General features: G+C 35.8%; 1 protein-coding gene across 1 annotated transcript in view; it reads right to left on the bottom strand.

Moving 5' to 3' along the window:
• The window catches only part of TBC1D32 (TBC1 domain family, member 32), an 85,876-nt gene that overhangs the window by 31,176 nt on the left and 34,189 nt on the right, over window positions 1-20,511 (bottom strand). The window contains exons 22-24 of the mRNA XM_010585847.1: window positions 20,240-20,328; window positions 6,072-6,180; window positions 5,117-5,210 (exon numbers count right to left, since the gene is read on the bottom strand). Coding sequence (XP_010584149.1) covers window positions 5,117-5,210; window positions 6,072-6,180; window positions 20,240-20,328 — 292 coding nt within the window. The remainder of the gene's footprint in view (window positions 1-5,116; window positions 5,211-6,071; window positions 6,181-20,239; window positions 20,329-20,511) is intronic.

Here is a 20,511-nt window from a genome sequence, read left to right as displayed (position 1 = left end):
CAACAAAAAAAAAACCCCAAACCAAAAAAAAAAAAACCAAACCACGTTTACTAGTTTATGAAGCTATGGAACTGCACTGTAAATATCCTACAGCTACCTGCACGTATGAGATCTGAACCACCACACCATAACTTTCTGCAAGTTTAAACTGATCTCATTCCCTAAAAGATGCTGCTTTATAATTCTTCAAATAATTCTTCAGCTAGCTTTTATGTCTAAAGCAGCTAAGACCTAGGAAAATTCATAAATGTTTTAGAAAATGTCAGAAATGCCACAAGCCGTTTCTCATCTGATTTTGTTTTGTGATAAAAGTGTTTTTCTGTGGATAAGAAAGTAAGATCTGCAAATCCATGTGTATCTTACTCAAAATCTAAATTTAGAGATAGTGAATAACCTGACTATATTATATCTGACTGCTACATAAAAACAAATCCAGGTAAGGATATATATATTTTAGCAAAGCCCATGTACATTTCTGATAGACCTGTCCACTTACTTCTCTTTCATTTTTCATTGAGTGGACTTCTTAAAGAGCAGAAGACAACAGGCTTATACATGAATCCTGAGCCAAATATAAAAAGGAGGACAAGTCAAAGAAGTACACGTGATGAAGACATTTATGTGAAGTTCTAAGGGATAACAGGAAAGCTAATATAGCTGGTTCTTTGGCAGAGAAAGTTTAAAAAAAAATTTAGAAAGAGAGACTGCTAGTTTTAGGCAGATATAAAAAAACAAAAACAAAAACAAAAAACATGGCTGAAAAGAAATTCAATTAAAAAAAAAAACCAACAAAAAACCCCCAAACAAGAAGCATGGCAGCATGTTCCCATTCAAGTTAAGAGTATATAAAGCAAAGAACTCAGAGAATAGTGGCTGAGACAAAAAAATCAAATGTCTTTAAGAACATTATCACTTAAGATATTTGGTAGTAATTCTGGACTGTACAAGCCAGGAAGAGAGTAAGATTAATGAATGATGGGGTGCCTATGTATGTGGAAATGGTAAGCAGTGAATGTATCATTGCACAACAATTATGGACACTATTCTTCAGTCACACTCATCATCAACTCTTGTAACTGCAGAGCTAGGAAAAGAAAAGGAAAACAGATCTGTGCCAATACGAGAGCGAATATTACAGTTTAATATGGTTCTAAAAAGTTTAACTTTTAATAACCTACAGTGTAGCTAATATTACAAGTAAAAAAAATCATTATTTTTAATAGTTGTATCCTGAATAACAAAAGACTCTATCACTCTTTGAAAACCACTTAATATTTCTTCCTTAAATTATCTTACTGAAATAATAATTGAACAATTAAGACAAAAGAAAAGCAACAGGGTATCTTGCTGCAGTGTAAACAGGTGGTAATGGCATAATTAATTTCCACATGTAAATAATGATCCGCATAAATCATTTGAAGCTTCACTATAAATTATCTTTGACAGAAGTGAACCATTAATATACTGCTATCCAATAGTTTTCCAACTCTAAATACTGGCTGAAATAATTAATGCATATTAACACACAATGAGGCAAGTTTATTTTTCCATATATCCTTTTCTACAGACACATATACCATACCAGCAAATGCCTAACATCTGCAAAAACAGCGCAGATATTTGTAAAGAGTGAAGCACCACAGATTTTCCTCAAATACAAATATACTTTTGGGGTGAGTCTACCCATTCAAAGTGTCATTGTGAAATGGAGGAATTACTCCACTACTCCAATGTAGTTACTAATTTTACCAGCATAAATTATGATAGCTTCATTTTCGATCTAGTGAAGCAAAATATCCAGTTGCCAGTGTCTGTGAGCACAAAAAGTTCTCTAAGATGCAGCCTTCAAGCCTTGGTGCTGGGAAACACATCTTCCAGACTGCAGAGTTAGCACTGCCCTTCTTTTTCTTACAGCTAATTAGTAACCTCCTCTCTTTCCCCCCTAAACTGAACAACCAAAAAGGTTCCAGTGATGCATGCTTACCACTGTCCTTCAACAGAATTTAGAGAGGGAAGAAAAAAACCCTATTTCTTGGGTTTTCTTCATAGAAAACTCAGTGAGAATAAGTCCTTTTCAGTGACCACCTGTCATGTGTTACTTTAAGCTTTGTCTCTGGTTTCCATTGTACTAGATGCAGTCACAGGCTACAGGAGGTCTAGGGCTCTGGAAATGAAGCTTCCTGTTCCCTGACCTCAGTAGTACATAAACTTTTCAGCAAGCAACAGCGACACTAATTCCAAAACATTCAGTGAGTAATGTCAGCTTGCACTCAGAAAGGCAACTTCCATTAGTTGAGAGACATCCCTGGGAAACAAAGGTTCTCTTATTGCATCTGTCTTTCAATCCCATCTGAAGGGAGGGTCAGAAGAGAAACATGTTCAGAGACAGCAATATCATATCTGAGTGCACACCTGTAATTTTTTTTCCCTCCCCCCTCAGCCATCTCCAATATCTGTTCTATAGACATATTAAAAAAAAAAAATAAAAATCAACTCCGGTTATGTTTTTACAGCTGACATCACGATTATGTGATTGTCACAGGACCAATTTTCAAAGGAGAAAGAAAAGGTATGCTTCTCTTCAGGTGTCCATGTCATCTGGGTAATAAGAGAGGAGGTAAGAGATCAGGACAGACAGAATAAAACCTACAGTTACAGCCTTTTCAGCCAACGCAACTACGTTCTTTAACAGTACTAAGAATCTAGTAGTCTCAATTATTCATGTAATATAAACGCCCCAAAAAGAGGACAGGAATGATACCGCATAGGTTACATAATGAAACACCACAGCACGAAACCTGAACACAGACAGCTTCAGGGAATCGCAGAAACATTGTGCTGGCCCTTCACCCTTGCTGACAGATACAACAAAGCAGTCATGCATTCCCACTCATAGGATGTACAGGTGTTTGCGTGGTTGCAGAACTCTTGCCACTCAGAAGACAACTGTCCCATCTCCTTGCACTGAAGCAGAATTAAAATTTAACAAGTATTTGTCTGAACTGTTTTTAAAACCTCCGGGCAAGTTGTGTAAGTAACACACAACATAAATTCTGAATATCCACAATGTCAAAGAAGTTGTTCTTAAAACCTCCAATGATGATTTCATGACTTCCAGATGTAGCCTACTAGAATTTTTTTTAATTAAGTTGTAACAAACCTTTATTGCCAAGTAAGCCAACTATTCCTTTTTCTGCACAGGGACATAGAAAACAATCAGTCTGCCCTCCTTATAACTGCTTTCAACATACGAAGAGACTTGCATGACCTCTGTCTTTCCAGCATCAGCCAGTTCCAATCATTTCAATCTATACTTGCGTATTGCATTTCAAAGTCACAATCTGTAGCTGCGCTTTAGAATCCCTCAAATGTATCTATTTTCCTTAGACTGCAATGTCCATGCTAGAAGTACTCCACCCAAGGACTCAACACCTTCAGCTGACAAATATCATCTTCTGTCTTGTATAAATGTAAGTCACAGATCTTCCTTGTAATCACATTTTTAACCTCTTTTCTGAAAGAGCACTCCTATCACTGCCATACTGTAGTGCTGAAGAATACAGTTCAGATATTCCCCATCTTCTACTCATGCTCTTGAATTCTTTTTTTCCAAGCACTGAAAATAGCAATTTATGAATTTCATTTTTGATCTACTTATTCTGATACTTTCTTTCAAAATAATTTAGACTTCCTGAAAGCTGCAGTCTGACAAAACAGATATTCACAGTTTGGTGGAAGAATCTTTTTTGTTTGTTTTGTTTTGTTTTTTTTTTTTAATGACAACTGAAAAAGGAAAACAAAACATTGAAAGTGTTCTTTTTTTTTTTCAAACAGCAAACAAAATATTTTGTTTTGACTATGAAACTAAATGTTCTGTTCATTTTTCAGTTATATAGTCTTTTACTTCAGTTACTGTTAATATAAAAAATGCCATTTCAAATTAAAATATTTCAATACTTCATCAAACATTTGCAAACGTTTGAAACTGCATTTCAGCAAACTCACTGTTTATCAGAAAGTTTTATCCAGGCTTTCCTAGCTGGCTGTCATCCACAAAAATGACAACTACAATCTCTATTCCATTATTCCACTGGTTAATGATGAGCACCAGAATTGCTCTGAACAAGAGAACAGAAAGATTCTGTGGCATATAATAAAATATGCTTTTCCAATCTAAGAGCAATACTACCTGCTTCCTTGAATACATATTTGAAACAACTGGGGATCCACTTTATACCAATTTGATTGTCTTACAAAAATTGCCTTAGGAAGCCTGGAATGGTATTACTAAAATTAAGATACAGAAAACTCCCTTCTTTTATAACTACATGGCCTTTCCTCTTGTCAGAGAAGGGAATCACCTTTCCCCCCCCCGCCTAGACATTTTTAAACAGACTATTTTGTATGCTACAGTTAATGTAGAATTTCTATCACTTTTGAAAATCTGTATCTGCTAAGGAAATTCACAAATAATTTCTAGTAAGTACATCTCAAGGATACAGTAAACATGAACAAATAGAAACAATGATTTATTTACTATAAACCATTCATCAGATTCTTTTGCATTGTCTACGCAAATTAAAACCTTAAAACAGTGTCTCTGTATGAATTAAACTGCTTTGCCTAGATAGTTCTTCAAAGAATTCTTTAGTCTGCCCACATTCCAAATTGATGTTCAATGTGGAAACCAACTATCCTAAATGCTGTCTATTTCACACTCCACCAAGCTTTGTAAACAGAGGGATCTGAATCAGGGAAATAGTGTACAAAAAATTTGTAGCTTAACCATACTGTCTTGCTTCAGTTACTAGAGAGATGATATAAATGTATCTCATGAGTCACCCACCTGAGATGAGCCAAAAGGTTAATCTTGAAGTTTGCATAAGAATTAGATTACTAAACAGAGCTTTGCAGATTGACAGTTGCACAAAGCCAGACAAGCAAAACCAAACCAACTTATTTAGCTACAAATGCAGCCAACAATAAAAAAATCCTTAAATACTTAGGAGATTATAATCTGGGGGATGGGGGACAGGGAGGAAGGGAAAAAAAAATTTAAAAAAATCAACAGAGATGCTTGTTTGACATCTGCACTGCTTGCATGCTTTGTATGTACCTTGTCTGAACTCAGCTTTCCTAGGAATTTCTGCAAGATAGCACTTTGGCAAAGGGAACGATGAAAACATTGGCCAAGGATATGGATCACTGCCCTAGAAACAGGACCAGAAAAAAATTAGTTTAGGAGAAGAATTAATAGCACTTGCTTGATTAACACACAGGTAAAGTTCCCAGAATTATTGCCTATGCACCAAAATTATGCTTGATAGTACAATTTGCAATGAGATATTCCATAACTAAAAAAAAAACAGTTGAAGGATACAAAATCCAAAAAGCATTTGAGCCAGATTTTTTTCCAGTATATGCCACTGACAGTTTTGATTTTACAGTTATTTTTTCAACCAAAAAGGAAACTGCAGTTTTTATAAAAACAAACAAACCCCCCTCCAAATTCTATTTCCAATTTTATACATTGATCTAGCTGTCTTTGCTGTGCTGACAGTAATTTGCATTTCATCTTTATGAGACTGACAGCTAGTGAGAAGCAGAACATTTAAAGGAGCTGCTTAACAAACACTGTATTGTTAGAAGATCGATGAAAGTTCCAGGTATTAGATACTGCAGATGAAAGCCCAAGCATGGAAAAAAATACCAAATAAAAGGAAGATACAACAAATGGAAAGCTAATAAAAAACCCACAGAAATATAAAAGTAAAAAAAGAAGACAAATTGCATTCACTTCTGTAGTAGGAAAAGTAACATTAAAATGGAGCGATATAAACATTTCATCTGAATATGGTATGTCCTAGACACATGCCAATCCCCAGATAGTGGGAACAATGTATTTTTTCAGTGTACCACTTCTTAAAAATTGGAGTCCTTCATAAAGCTAAAGGTGGACTGGTATTTCTTAATGTTAAATAATTTTCCACATGCTGAATTATCAGCAAAAATGTTCAATTAACAAAGGCAGAAGTTATGGAAAGAGAAACTGTTGAACTCTAGATTCTAACCTTATTTAGTACTCTCAAAGGCAAAATTCTTTCCTGTGGTCCTCCAATCAGATTTATCCGTACAAGAACATGGTTTCTCTCCACTGATAGACCATCAATTATAAAATCTCTGGGGGAAAAAAAAAAAACCAAACAAAACCCAAAAACCTCCAAAAATCAGAACCACTTTGATTTACCAACTGTTTAATTCAGAAAACTTTAATGAGCACGAATACCTTGAGAGACATACTGGAGTTAAAACACAACCTGGAAAACACATAGGCATAAAGAAATAAACAGAAACATGAAGTATTTTGAGATGTCTCCAAGCATTATCCTAACTTTGTACTTCCCTACCTACTGCTGACTGGAAACATCTGAGCAATTACTGGACACAAAGGAGTAGAAAACTTCGCAAGCTTTGTTATGCCCACATGCTCAGTAATTAGGGCAGGGACAGTTAATGGACCATCACAATTTGCTCCTTATTTGGCCTACCACCAAATTTCTGCTGTCTCAAATAGAGTTATTCATAACTTAGCACACAGTCAACTTGCTGTCTGAATTCACTGTGTAGCCCAAGGTACAAAATTTCTTAAAAGGAACAAGAATCTGATTTTATATACCAAGTTTCTTACAACTTTTTCCTTAGTAAGGAAATAGTAGGTTTCATCCTTAAAAGGTAAACAACAATCATCTGTATCTGCTGAGATTTCACCCATACTGTTTGATTTAAACTCTGTACTGGTGCCATACAGCAAACAGTAAGAGGAAAGTTCTTAAAATTCAGCATGCTGAAAGAAAGGACAAAATGTCTGTGACTAAATGACTGTCCGCTTCTGTCCCAAAAATACACTTTTCTTTTTGAAAGGATGCATTGTGCAATTTTATTTAGAAGTCAGCAATGGAAAGTCACAGAAGTTGGAGTGTTGACTAAATTATAAATTAATTAAAAAAACCAAAACCGAAGTACTGATGATGCCTTTACTGCATGAACGTTAAAATAATACTCTAATTATATATTATATAGGTAAAAGAATAATATAAAATAAAAATTAAAAGGCATATTTACATCCACAAATTTTGCACTTTTTTTTTTAAGAAACAACTTGAGATTAATAGAAATAAAAATGAGAAAAATATTTCCTTTTTTATTTCTTACACTTTTGAGGTGGGTGTGGGGAAAAAGAACAAGTGTTGTCTCTTTACATAATTTAAGATTGATGACAAACCTGCATGTAAGTAAACTTATGCACATTAGAAGCCAACTTCAGTGAGAGTATTTGTATGTTTAAAGCCACTAAGGTATGCATGTGTTTGTTCTCAGGAGAAAAGTTTGATAGTTAAAATAACATTTACATCAGTCACTTCTTACCCTCGTCCTTCCGAAGTTTCTGTGACATTTTCCTCCTGAGCAGTTAGTAAAACTTGTGACACTTTATACTGAGTCTCCAAGAGTAAAAGGGTGTTGAGCTCACAGCATAGCACGTTTAACAACCTGCAGAAGGACACATTGACATGATAGTACATCAGTCAGGAATCCAGTAATGCAGAGTAAGACAAAGGCAAACATGTTTATGAGATCTCAAAATGGAAAAACAAAAACAAAAACCAAACAAAAACCAAAAAAATTAAAGTGTCTGAAAAATACCCAGACAGAACTGGGTCAGGAACACTCCTTTATATCCTTTTTAGCCACTCATGTGGCACAGCCTTGAGCAAACAGGGAATAGTTCCCAACAGATTTTTCATGTGCACTGAACAGGCAGAGAAAATATTCACTGGCCAATGCAGTCTGCTTTTGAGTTCATATCACGGAATAACAAAAGTGACACTGACTTAATACGACAATGTGAAGAAATTATACAATAATAGGCTGGTAAAGCAACTCAGAATCAGGTTGTCCAAAGCAAGGGGAAAGGGAGGGAGACAAAAATGCATCTTTCCTTTAGAAAACAGGCTTTTAGAGCACTTCCGTATAATCAAATTTAACACAGTTCAAAAGCAATAAAAGATTTAACATGTAACAAAAACATGCTGTATTTTTTTATTTGAGAGAAACACAAAACAATGGTAAATGAAATTAATAATCACAAGAGTGTATTACAGCACATTACATACAATTTTCTTTTATAACTTCAGGGCAAATTAACAGTAAAAGTACTCCAATATATTTCATGTAAATGTGATGTAGGGCAATCCAAATCTTTTCTTTTTTATTATTTTAAATAATCTATTCACTCTAACACAGCAACAGAGTAATGTCATTGAAGGCTTCCTGTTCATGGAAAATAATATGACTAAACATTCTTGTTGCTATTTTTATTTTCTATCACAGTCATAAAACACAATATAAATTAAGTCTGATCACCATTATATTTTGCATTCACGTAAGACTTGATATGAACTAGAGAATACATATTGTTTGAAGTTTGTAGTCTATTAGTCAATGTTTATTTTTTTCCATGTAATTCCCAATACACTTCTACTGACAACAGCAAAAATTTGCAAGCCATTCTCTGGATAATACAACACCAATTCACAGAATTGTGGCCAAGGATTAAATAGTCAAGGTGATAATATGTCTTTTTTTTTTTCTGTTGCTTTTTTAATGTAACTTGATCTGTTCAGTTTCAGTCCTTTTCAAGTTTTATTTATTTTGCATTAACTGTTTCCTGACATTGATTTGTTCTCAGTACTTTTCTTAATCACAGAAGAAGAAATGACAGTTCAACTATAATTTTTTTTATGATTATATAGAAGAAAAATCCACAAAAAGAGCACTGAAACCATTATGAAGATGGACCATTTCTTCTGTTAAGTATGATGACTTTAAATGGCAAAGAACCTGTTTCCAGCAGTTAAAAACCACTTGGGAGAAGACTGATAGCTGAGAATGCTTATAATGTCTCCTCTGGTACACGAGGCAGAGCAAAAAAATAAAACAAACCACGAGCAAATAAAATTAGGTGGAAGGGATAGTGGCAGGAGAAATGACAAAATATAAAAGATCCAACATAAGCAGACTCTGCGGGGGCATTCAAGTGAAATTTTCATCTACATGGAAAAATCCATTTAAAAATACTGTCACTGAAGTACAGATATTTGGTTAAAGGTAATACTCCATTGCTTTACCTTCCAAAGTCATAAATGTATAGACTAAAGTTTGAAACTAAAAGAAAAAAAAAAAAAAGACGACATTTTCTGGTGTGTATATTTGTGAGCATGCTTGAATATGGCTGTGGAGTTTTTCCTTTTTTGTTTGTTTTTAATTGCATTGGGAACATAAGAATTGGATCAGACTGCCCAGCTCAGTATCCTAAGGAGTGCATGCTTATGAAAAGGCATAAAACTTCGACAGACGTAACACAAGAAAATCAAAGCATATATGCTTTGACCTAAGGTCTTGTACCTTGGAAGTAATAACATGCAACCGTACAGGCTGGGGACTGACCAGTTAAAGCAGCTTTTTCGGACAAGGATGTGGGAGTCCTGGTGAACAATAGGTTGAACATGAGACAGCAAAGTGCCCTTGAAGGCCAACAGCATCCTGGGTTGTGGAAAGAAGAGAGAGGTGGCCCTTGTCCTCTTATCAGTACTGGTGGGGTCATCCCCAGAGTGCTGGGTCCAGTTCTGGGCTCCCCAGTAAAAGCATGACATGGATGCACTGGAGCAGGTCCAGCAAAAGGCCATGAAGATGATGAAGGGCTTGGGCCATCTGACATAGGGAAAGAGGCTGAGAGAGCTGGGACTCCTCAGCCTGGAGAAAAGAAGGCTCAGGGGCAATCTCGTCAATGTGTATAAATACCGGCCAGGAGGGTTTGAAGACAGAGCCAGACTCTTCTCAGTGACACCCAGTGAAAGGACAAGAGGCAATGGGCATGAATTGAAACACAGGAAATTCCATTTTAACATACTGTGATGGTGGTGAAACAATGCAACAAGTTGCCCGGAGATGTTGCAGCATCGCCGGCCTTGTAGATGTTCTAAACCAGAATGGACACAGCCCTGAGTAATGCTGTCTAGTAGAACCCACTTTGAGCAGAGCAGTTGAAATACACAATCTTCAATCACCCTTTCAACCCCAACTCTATAATTCTGTGAAAACTACTACTAAGATATACCATATTCCCAGGAACAAACTGCAATACAGGTAAAATAAAAGGTTAGCTGAAGGCAGTTTTTATAGAACAGTGATTTTAAAGAAATTCAGAAAAATCAAAATACATATCATAGTTGTGAAAATATGGTAGTAATGAGTAATTTTGTTTGAATTCTGCATTTCCTGTCCTATGTCATCCCTGTCTTTCTTGGAGGGTGCTCCCTAGATTCTCCCACTTCAGCTATAATTTCACAACTAATATTTCACTGTAGAAAACTCTAGTCTGAAAGAAGGCATGCTAATAGTACTTGTGTACCTATGTAAACTGACTACCTCCTTAGTCTTGGTAGGTGGAATCATAATGACTTTTTCAATTATGGCAGAACAGAAGGTCCTTCATGGGATATAAAACAGCTAGTAAATAATTCTAGCTGCTAAAAAAACCGCTTGTTAAGTTTTATGTTGCCTCTCTAAATTTTTTCATAATATAAATATATTTGAAATATGAAATATTGAAAAAATGAAAATAACTAAACCACCTATGAATTTCTCTGAGTTGCTAAAAACACTTATTATGAGGATAGCTTATTATCATTGTTTTCAATATTTTTTTCTACAAGTTCCTTTTAAGAACACAAAATAATATGGTGTTCCCTGTACTCTCATTTTCTCAGTTGTCTTGCCCCCCCCCCCCGCCCCCCAACTTCAAATCACACCTCTCTCAAACACCACCTTTATTATGGTAAAGCCAATTCTAGTCTTCTGTAGCTCCCACTGCACTCCCATAGACTATTCTTCCTTACTTTCATAACTTAACATTCTTTCCAAAGCCAACCTCTGTCCTCACTTCAGGGATGCCTGCAAATGCTTGCATCAGTGACAGATGCAAGGTACTGTTCTTCGATACAGCAGTTGTAGTAGTCTGTGGTGGGTTGACACCAGCCAGCAACTAAGCACCCACCCAGTTGCTCGCTCACTCCCCACAAGCAGACCAGTGCCCAGCCAGTCTCTGAGCAATGGTACCTGCAAGACCAACCCCCCCTCCCCCCAGTTTTTATTGCTGAGTGCAATGTTATGCAGTATGGAACATCCCTTTGGTCAATTCAGGTCAGCTGTCCCAGCTGCGTTCACTCCCAACCTCTTGCACACCCCTGGTCTGCTTGCTGGGCAGTGGGGTAGAGAGGGGAAAAAAAAAGAAAAAGAAAAAAAAAAAAAAAAAAAGCCCTGTTCCTGAGCAGTGCTTGCAGTGTCAGCCTAAACACAGGTGTGTTATCAATACTGTTTTAGTCACACATCCAAACTACAGCACCACCTGGGCTGCTATGAAGAAAATTAACTCCATCCCAGCAGTACATAGTCTCAGCAAAAGAGAAAATTTCATGCTATAAGCAGAAGTCCATCCACCGTAGGGAAGAATGGAACTGGCAGATCCAAAGTAAACTATACTGCAATCTCTGTAATATATGTGTCCAGGCAGTGTGCAATGGCTAACGAAACCTGAACTGCTTGCGTCTATGCTGTCTATAAGGTGTTGCAGTGATGTGACCCTGAAATCGAGGACTAAACAGGTCTTTAGTAAAAGGTTTTCTTTTGCCTTGCAGTTACTTCCTTCTATAGATACAAGCATGGCAGATTCAGGCCAGTGCAAAACATACAGCATGACATTTGTAGAGAGCTCCGCTATGGGACAAGGTAAGGTCTTTCTTTTTCTCCCAGGTATTAATATTAAAAACATAAGTGGAAACAAACAAGGACTGGAACCTCTTTACAGTAGCAGGACCTCCTTCTTGCTAAATGCATATGTATGAAAACAGAGAAACCCAAAGCAAAATTTTCATTAAATAATTCCAGTGTCATCAACATGGGGGCCAGCCTCAAAACATTTAACATCAGAGCCTCTGTTACCAATTTGATTTATTCTTTATTATGCTTTGAGTAGCGGCCTGAGCTCCAATGAGAACACTGATCCAAACAGCAAGTGGCAATTACTATCAAGTGTGCCAGACCAGTAGACAAAGGCAAATAGCTAGGGAAAAATAAACAAACAAACAAACACCACCACCACCCCCCCCAAAAAAAAAAAAAAAAAAAAAGCCAAAAGCTACCTGGTCAGCATTAGAACACAAAGGGCACTTGGAAGTTTCAGCCATGTAAAGCTTTACATGCTGCCTTTGCAGACTGAACAAAGGGTATTAGTAATCAGCAGAGAGAACATGCCTCTGCATGTGGTCTTGCTAAAGAATCAAGGCTTTTAATTGTCCCACTGAAGGCAATGCTCATAGTGGCTTTGAAAAATATGAGATCTTATGGATACAGAGTATTTATCAATACCCCGAGTACACCTCTGATGCCTGCGGCACTGGAACCTACTACCTCAGGGCAGTCATGTTTCTCCCAATAAGAAAACTCAGGGACTGACGTGTTCCTTACGATGTTTTCTGCATAAAAAGATTTTCAAAAGAGCACCTACAGCACTTTAGCTACCCAATGTACTTACAAATCACATGTAATGTGATTGCTAATGGTAAAAGAGTTTCCCTAGCTAAACAAAAATGCTTTTCATGAGCATCACTTGCCAGCCTAGAGGACTCAGAAGTGAAGCAGATTTTAAATTGCAGGAAATGAAGCATTTTAATTTCCCTCAGTGAAGTAAAGAAGAAAAAAAATAATCAACAAATAAGTGTAATAATCCTATCACAGAACCTGCTGTTGCTATTTTATTAATTATAAATTATTTTAAATTAATAAACCTCAAAAACTTCTATTAACATATAAAGTAAGAAAAAACTGAGCTAACTGTATAACTATATGATGTGGAAGCATGCCAACATAATCCTGTTGCAAATCCCCATCACTACTAATGTAGACTCTGTCCTCTTTTACCTTCCGATTATTAAACAGGGGTCAAAGATTTACAGGACACATGCACTCTCCAGCAATCACTACTGCAGAAGTCTTTCCCTCACACACATCCAGCATGCACACTTGCAAGGAAGAGGTTCACTTCCAAAGAACTGTATGTCACTTACTAAACACAAAACACACTAAAAGAATAGAAAATGTGTCATTAATTAACTCAATCAAGTCTCCTTATTTAATTGAAAAAGGTTTGGTAGAAAATAACTGGAGGACTACATAGTCTTTCATGCTGCTAACATAAGATAATTCAAATCTGGCAGATTCGGAGAAAGAAAGAAATACTGCTAGGCTCAATTCCTCCCCTCTCTCGCCATACTCCTCCCTCCCTTAGAGAGGAGGAACTCTCTGAACATGGCTTTCTTCCATTCACAAAGACATAAGGGTGTTGAACGCCACAGGACGTGGCATGAGAAGGATTTCGTCAGTACATATCTAGTCAATAGCACCATAAATCTTGTTGCAAATGTACCAGCCAGTCATTCAAATGTTAGTGATCAAAAAGATTCATCAGTGACATTAGTTTTTATGGGCCATGACAATATATTTAAGATAAAGATATGTGAAAAGCAAGAGGTACAGCCTTGTTTCTGGCTCTGCAAGGAAGATGGAAAAGAAAACATGAAAATAGTAATAAAAAAAAAGCGCGCCATGTTTTCTAAAGGGGAAACTGAATTTGTTTAAAACCAGTGTTAAATATAAATAAAGTCTTGCTTCAACTTATAATGAATGAGATTTTAAAGAATTATATACAAACATTTTCAAAAAGCTTCTGCTACTCATAAGGCTTTTTAATAAAGAGAAAGAGGGGACAAATCTAAACAGCATGTTGACCTGAGGAAAAAGAATGATCAGCATTCTTATCTTCTACCTTTAGAAAATACAATAATTAATGCTCCTTCCATTGTGTTGCAATCATTAAAATCACACATTCTCTTAATTAATGATAGACATAATGTAAGGGAATTAAGGGAACAAATTATTTCATATGCTGAAGCTACCTCATTATTAAAAGACAATTATATATAAGAGGGCGTGTTTACAATGCAGATGAAAACACAATGGAAAAGAACGCAGGGGTGTTTGTTACCTCTATTTCCTAAACCCACAAAGCTCTCTCTTGTCTATCACATCCTGCTTCATCTCCCAGCTCCTGTAGGATTTAATTCATTCACCTGGATTTCACAGGAGTGCACTAGACAAAATTTTGACTAATACATACTGCTTTGAGGCAAATTTCAAGACACTGATTGATTTTGATGTCAGTATAGAATAAGCCATTTAAATTTTTTCCTAAATCTTTGTCTTACTAGTTTTGTAGGCCAACAGAAATAGATAGAATGCATTTTTATCATCTGCACCCATTCGGAAAGCAAGAAAATGAGTATTATAAGAAAAAACATATTCACCATGGTATTTTATATGACAAAAAAAAATGTCACTTAACAATGTCAAAATATTTATTATCTAAATCTGAAAATAACAAGCCAATATTCTTTTTCTATCTGTAGGAGGCTCTGTACCTCTACAGTCCGGGGGCTGATATTGATGAACATGCGACTTAGACTAATATTTACAATTTTCTATAATTTCAGAGAAACATAAATGCATTTAGACGATTCACAGAGCACTGTAATAAATACTCTTTTTTCAGCCTTACCTTACACAGGCCTAAAATAAAGCTATTTTTGATTGCAGTTCAAAATACAATTCTACAAAATAGGTTATCTTCAGATATCTCTAATGCTAAGCAAGCACACTGTGTCTTTAAAATTAAACAGTCTCAATTTCATATCTAAAGGAAAAGGATTTACTCTCAGTATTTTCCAGGTATTTTCCTGCAGAAAGTCAAACTTTTGAACAGAGTGCTGTCCTTGTTGCTTGATTCCCATTAGCGTGAGGCGTTTCAGTGAACAAGTGTGGGACTAACAAAGATTTTTCCGATTCAGAATGTAAAATCACAGAATCATAGAATGGTTTGGGTTGGAAGGGACCTTAAAGATCACCTAGTTCCAACCCCCCCGGCCATGGGCAGGGACACCTTCCACTAGACCAGGTTGCTCCAAGCCCCATCCAACCTGGCCTTGAACACTGCCGGGGATGGGGCAGCCACAACCTCTGTAGGCAACCTGTTCCAGTGCCTCACCACCCTCACAGTGAAGAACTTCTTCCTTACACCTAATCTGAATCTACCCTCTTTCAGTTTAAAACCATCACCCCTTGTCCTATCACTACACGCCCTTGTAACAAATCCCTCTCCAGCTTTCTTGTCAGCCCCCTTTAGGTACTGGAAGGCTGCTGTAATGTCTCCCCAGAGCCTTCTCTTCTCCAGGCTGAACAACCCCAACTCTCTCAGCTTGTCTTTGTAGAAGAGGTGCTCCAGCCCTCTGATCATCTTCGTGGCCCTCCTCTGGACCCACTCAAGCAGGTCCGTGTCCTTCTAATGCTGGGGGCACCAGAGCTGAACGCAGTACTGCAGGTGGGGTCTCACCAGAGCGGAGTAGAGGGGGATGTATGTATGTACATACAAAAGATCTTTGGACCTCATAATTAAAAAAAAAAAAACAAAAAACAAAAAACCAAAAAACAAAACCAAAAAAACCCTCTATAGTGGCATATGTATAAGATAACCAAAGAAAGAATGGGGGGGGGGGTTGACTCTTTAAGCTGTTTGGATGCCTATTAATACCATATAAGTATATATCCATTTTAAATAAATAAATAAATTCCAGGACAGTATATGTTATAAAAGTACTCTGTTAAACGACTGGAATTTTTGCAAAGTTGCCTGTAGACGAACTCTGATGCCCTCCCACTGCCCACAGTCTATGCCTATTCCCAGTAACGCTCTTTCTCCTGGTTTTTATGCAAGCCAATACTAATGGAGTATCTTTGATTTTTTTTTTTTTTTGGAGTATTGATACTTTTTAGGGACAGGGGGTTGGTTATTGAGGGTAAATATTTGGTACTTTGCTACATTTTAATCCAGCTAACAAACACAGTGTCACTAATATTCACAGAAAAGTCAGTTTCTGAATAGAGAGAACAGCAATATGTAAATGCCTGAATAATGCTTTAGGCAGAGACTTTGAAAATATATATTATGCATATATTTTCTTGGCAGGCTGTAAAAGCTCACAATTCATGGATGTATTCACTGTACTGAAATACTAGATAAGTTGCTGTGATACCATATAATTCATCAGTCTGAAAGAAAAAGTATGTTACTGCTGTTTACTTAATTCCTTTGTTAATATAAGTTACAGAGATTCAAAGAGCTTGGCCTTGAAAGGGAGGTCATTAAGATCTCTAGTGTCACACCTTTATGAAAATTGTTCTTTCTCACATCCAGTAACTTATAAGATCAACAGGTACACTTGTATCAGAGAAATGAAGCTGACCCTTAAATTAAGAAAATTCTCTGTTTAGTATGTTAAAAATTTATTACTTTAATTACTGCTGTGAATTTCCTTTCTCTAGGATTTGTGCTCTGATGGCAATTTAAGTTCAGAATCTTCTAAAACAGAAAGACTATTGAGAATTTTTGCATTAGTTCCTGTGCATCCAGATTTTCAGTCTGCACAAAAGAGTGGCTGAGTCAGCCTTCAGTATTCTTTTATCAACCAATATTGGCTGATGGAGAGACTTCCTGATTCTAAATAGGTGCAAATCTGCTTTGAAGTTGAAAGTTGAACTAACACTTTGAAAATCTTTCTATACACAAATTAGGAACTGTCTATATACTTTCACTTTTCTATTCTTATCTCCAACTTCTTGCCTAAAGTTTCTCTTTAATAATTAATAGTAATAGTAATTTTTTTAAATTAGTTTAAAAGGACTTTCACGTGAATAAATCTTGTCTTCGAAGCATGCAACAGCTGCAATTAAAGGAATGCCAGATTAGTGTCTGTGAAACTACTGAAGAATCCTAGGCCAAGATACTTCCAAGTTAAGAATTACAAAAAAATACATTCGCACTAAGCTGTAGCTTGCCATGGAACTGAGTATTTTACCTTGATCACAGAGGACCTAGTCTGTATGAATGCACTCTAGGGACCATTCTTTATAGACTGAGAAATATCGGCTATGTAAAACGGTATCTAGCTTCCTTACATTTTTCTTTGATTTCTACTGCATAAACACCACTTTTCAGAGCGGGCAAGCTTGAAAAGGAAAGTTGACAGCAAAGTCTCTGCAGGACTGTCCTTCAAAATAATAATTCAGAATTCATACTTATTCAAAATTAAGACAATCATCCACCAGAAAATGCAATGTTAACATTAAAAACATAAATAGATACACCTATGGGTTTTGGATTAAACAGACTGTGGATATACCTATATATTCTATATGTAGTTACACAGCTAGTAGCCAAAATAAATTTCAGTCACTGAAGCACAGTATTCACGTGAAGAAAAATGTACATCTAAATTGCAGAAGTTGCTTAACATCCAAGTAAGCAAATTTGTAACTCTTTTGAAGAATAAAAGCAGGTTACAGGACCTCAGAGTATAACCTATAAGTTACAACAGATCTGAAGTTCAGCACTCAGCTTTGGGTGAGCCACATGTACAAATAACAAAGTATATGGCTGTGTAGATCTGTGAATGATTAAAAGAATGTGGGTCTGGCTGTGCTATTAGTATTCGGTCTAGCGGAAAGAAATGTTTCTAGACAAATATTTCACCAAAATCATTAGGTCACAAAACTGTTTGATTTTCAGTGTTGCAGTTACCATAAACATTTAATATTTTATTTCTACATAGCAGCAAAGAGAAATGTAGATCTTTTGCTCTTTCTAATTTACTTGCTGAATTTTCACATCTGTTAAGCATCTGATATTATTTGATCTAACTGCTGCTGAATTTGGTATTCTTGATGGAATTTGGTCAAGAAGCAAATCAACTACACAAGGCAAGGTTCACTTTACAGAACACAGATGCCTGCAGTCAGCAGCACTCACAGAAAAGCTCATCAAACTTGGTTTCAAAAGGTATTTAAAATGAACTGTATACCTCTCATATTCAGATAATACAGCCCAGGGTTTCTTGCAAGTCAATCCTATAAACAATACAGTAGGCATGACAAATTCCAGAATCATCCGGAATTCTGGCATCATTTTAATAGGCAACCTTGAATAACTATGTAAGAATAAAAATTCTCTTTCTGCAGGCAGGTGAATTAGTCCTAATAAAAGGCTTATATGTGCCAATTCTCCATTATTTCCAAAAAACATTTGTACTGCAAGCCCCACATGATCATGAAAAGCAATTTAATCAATAAGAAAACATAATCTTACATTATCTGTGGTATACACAGGCCCACATTAAAATCCCTCAAGCTGTATCTTCCTTTCTTTTACAGGAAAGGCAAAGAAAGGAGGGGGGGAAGGGAACAGGGGTTTTGAACAAAAGAAAAAAAAAAAACAACCCACAAACAAAAAAGAAGACTGAATCTGTTAAAAATGAAGTTAAATATGAGGTCCTAGGTATCACCAAGATTCCAAAAGTCCCTGCAGAACACAAAGCCTCTACTGAAAATGATATTTGAAAGTTTTAAAAATCTTTCCTTTACCTGATTACTACTTAATTATTACAATATCTACCACTTTTATGAGTAGGTTTCCACACTGAAAATACTACTTAATGTTTTCTTGAAATCTGGCAGTTTGATTGGATTTTCACTTGGTTTTTGACTTTCATTGTCCAGCAGAAAACGTGATTACCACAGTGAACAATAAAGCTCATCTTATCTGTGTAACAACGTAGCTTCTTTTACATGAAAACAGATGAGCTTTTTACATTTCTCATACGTGTACTTAGGGGTAGCTCTGTTGCTTCACAGGGTATAGGCCTTGTTAAAAATATTGTAAGCATTCAACACAACTTCCAACACGATCCATGTATTTGTGTACCAGTCTCTGTCTTACAGCATGGGAGTCAACCGCTTACACAGTCAGATTAAATAACTCATTTTTGCCTATACCTTACAGGGGTTCCTAATGTCATTGTAGGAGAAACCATTTTTTTTACTTTATAAAGGTAGAACACAATCTAAAAGTAAATTATTAAACTGTAAAACATCTCACTTTCCCTTATATTTAATTAAATCAGTGGGACTTCTGTCAAGCTTTATATGGAGTCAGTATAACCTAAATGAAGAATAATACCTTATTTTTCAAATTTCATCTTAGGACTTCTCATTCCTATCCAACTAGTGTTTTCCTCCAAAGCAGCATTTACAACTTCTGATTTATACAACAAAATCATGTATCTCCCAACTCCAAATTCTGTCACTGTTCGTCTCCTCCACGCTCAGCCTTATCAGCAAATTATACTGTATCTTATGGTTATTCATAAATAGTATGAAATAATTTTACCGTGATATCAAACTACAAATACCGTACAGAAAGCCAACTTTGCAGTACTTAATCAATTGGGTTATATCTTGACTAAGCAAGGTTACCAAAATTTTCCATACTAAGAAGTACAATCCAGAAGATCTTTTATTTCAATTGCACAAAATATGTCAATAACAGAAATGTGAATTCAAGGATTTATATACTTAACTTTGGAAAACAGAAAAAATACAGAGACTAACCTCTGTGTTAAAATATTATAAAGCACTTAATATTACAAAACACGAGCATGATGGTATGAGCATATTGTAAGTGTTCCATCAGGTTCTAGAAATATTTGGGATCAAATGGTACTCTCCTTTGCAAAATAAGTTTTGGTAGAATTGGTGATAATTAAACTAATACATTAAAAATAATTTTATGTACAGGGAAACTAGATAAACCAAACTGATATAAACATGGTAAAAAATTACTTTGTTTATTTTACTATTTTGGTACAATTTTTGGTTTATGCATTACAATGGATGTACCACATGTACTTTTCAATCAACGAGGCAAAATAACAACATGCAATTTCTATTACTGCTTATCAGATTACAATATATCCACTTACAGGTAATAAGATTAGTTCATCCCTATTCTCATTTTGTAGGCCATTTTTCATTTAATCTTCTTATGTTTAAATAAAGGGGGGAATTTCACCTTCGTGCATAACAAAAACCAAACAATGTTATCTTATCAGAAGCAACACATCCAAGCATGTTACGTCCTATTTAGTTAATGTAACCAGAGAATAAAAAACAAGCATCTTACCTGAGACCAAAGATATGTGATTGTTCATAACTGAATAAGGAATGAATTTTAGCATCTGAATTCAAAATTATAAGCCTGTCAATGATATCCTGCCAAAGGAAGACAAATGTAAAAAAACTCATGTATGATTTTATATTTTATGCACATAATGATTTCATTGGAATGTTTACTATAAAATCAAACCTATTATTAAAACACACATTGAAATTATTTCTGTAAGAAGAGGTGCTTTCCACCATAAAAGTCAATAGCAAAAAGAAACCATACAGAAG

The sequence above is a fragment of the Haliaeetus leucocephalus genome, unplaced genomic scaffold (genome assembly GCF_000737465.1).
Source record: "Haliaeetus leucocephalus isolate CR32 unplaced genomic scaffold, Haliaeetus_leucocephalus-4.0 Scaffold130, whole genome shotgun sequence".
Taxonomy (NCBI): Eukaryota; Metazoa; Chordata; class Aves; order Accipitriformes; family Accipitridae; genus Haliaeetus; species Haliaeetus leucocephalus.
Note: the sequence above shows the minus strand (reverse complement) of the source record. Positions and strands in the feature narration are given on the sequence as shown.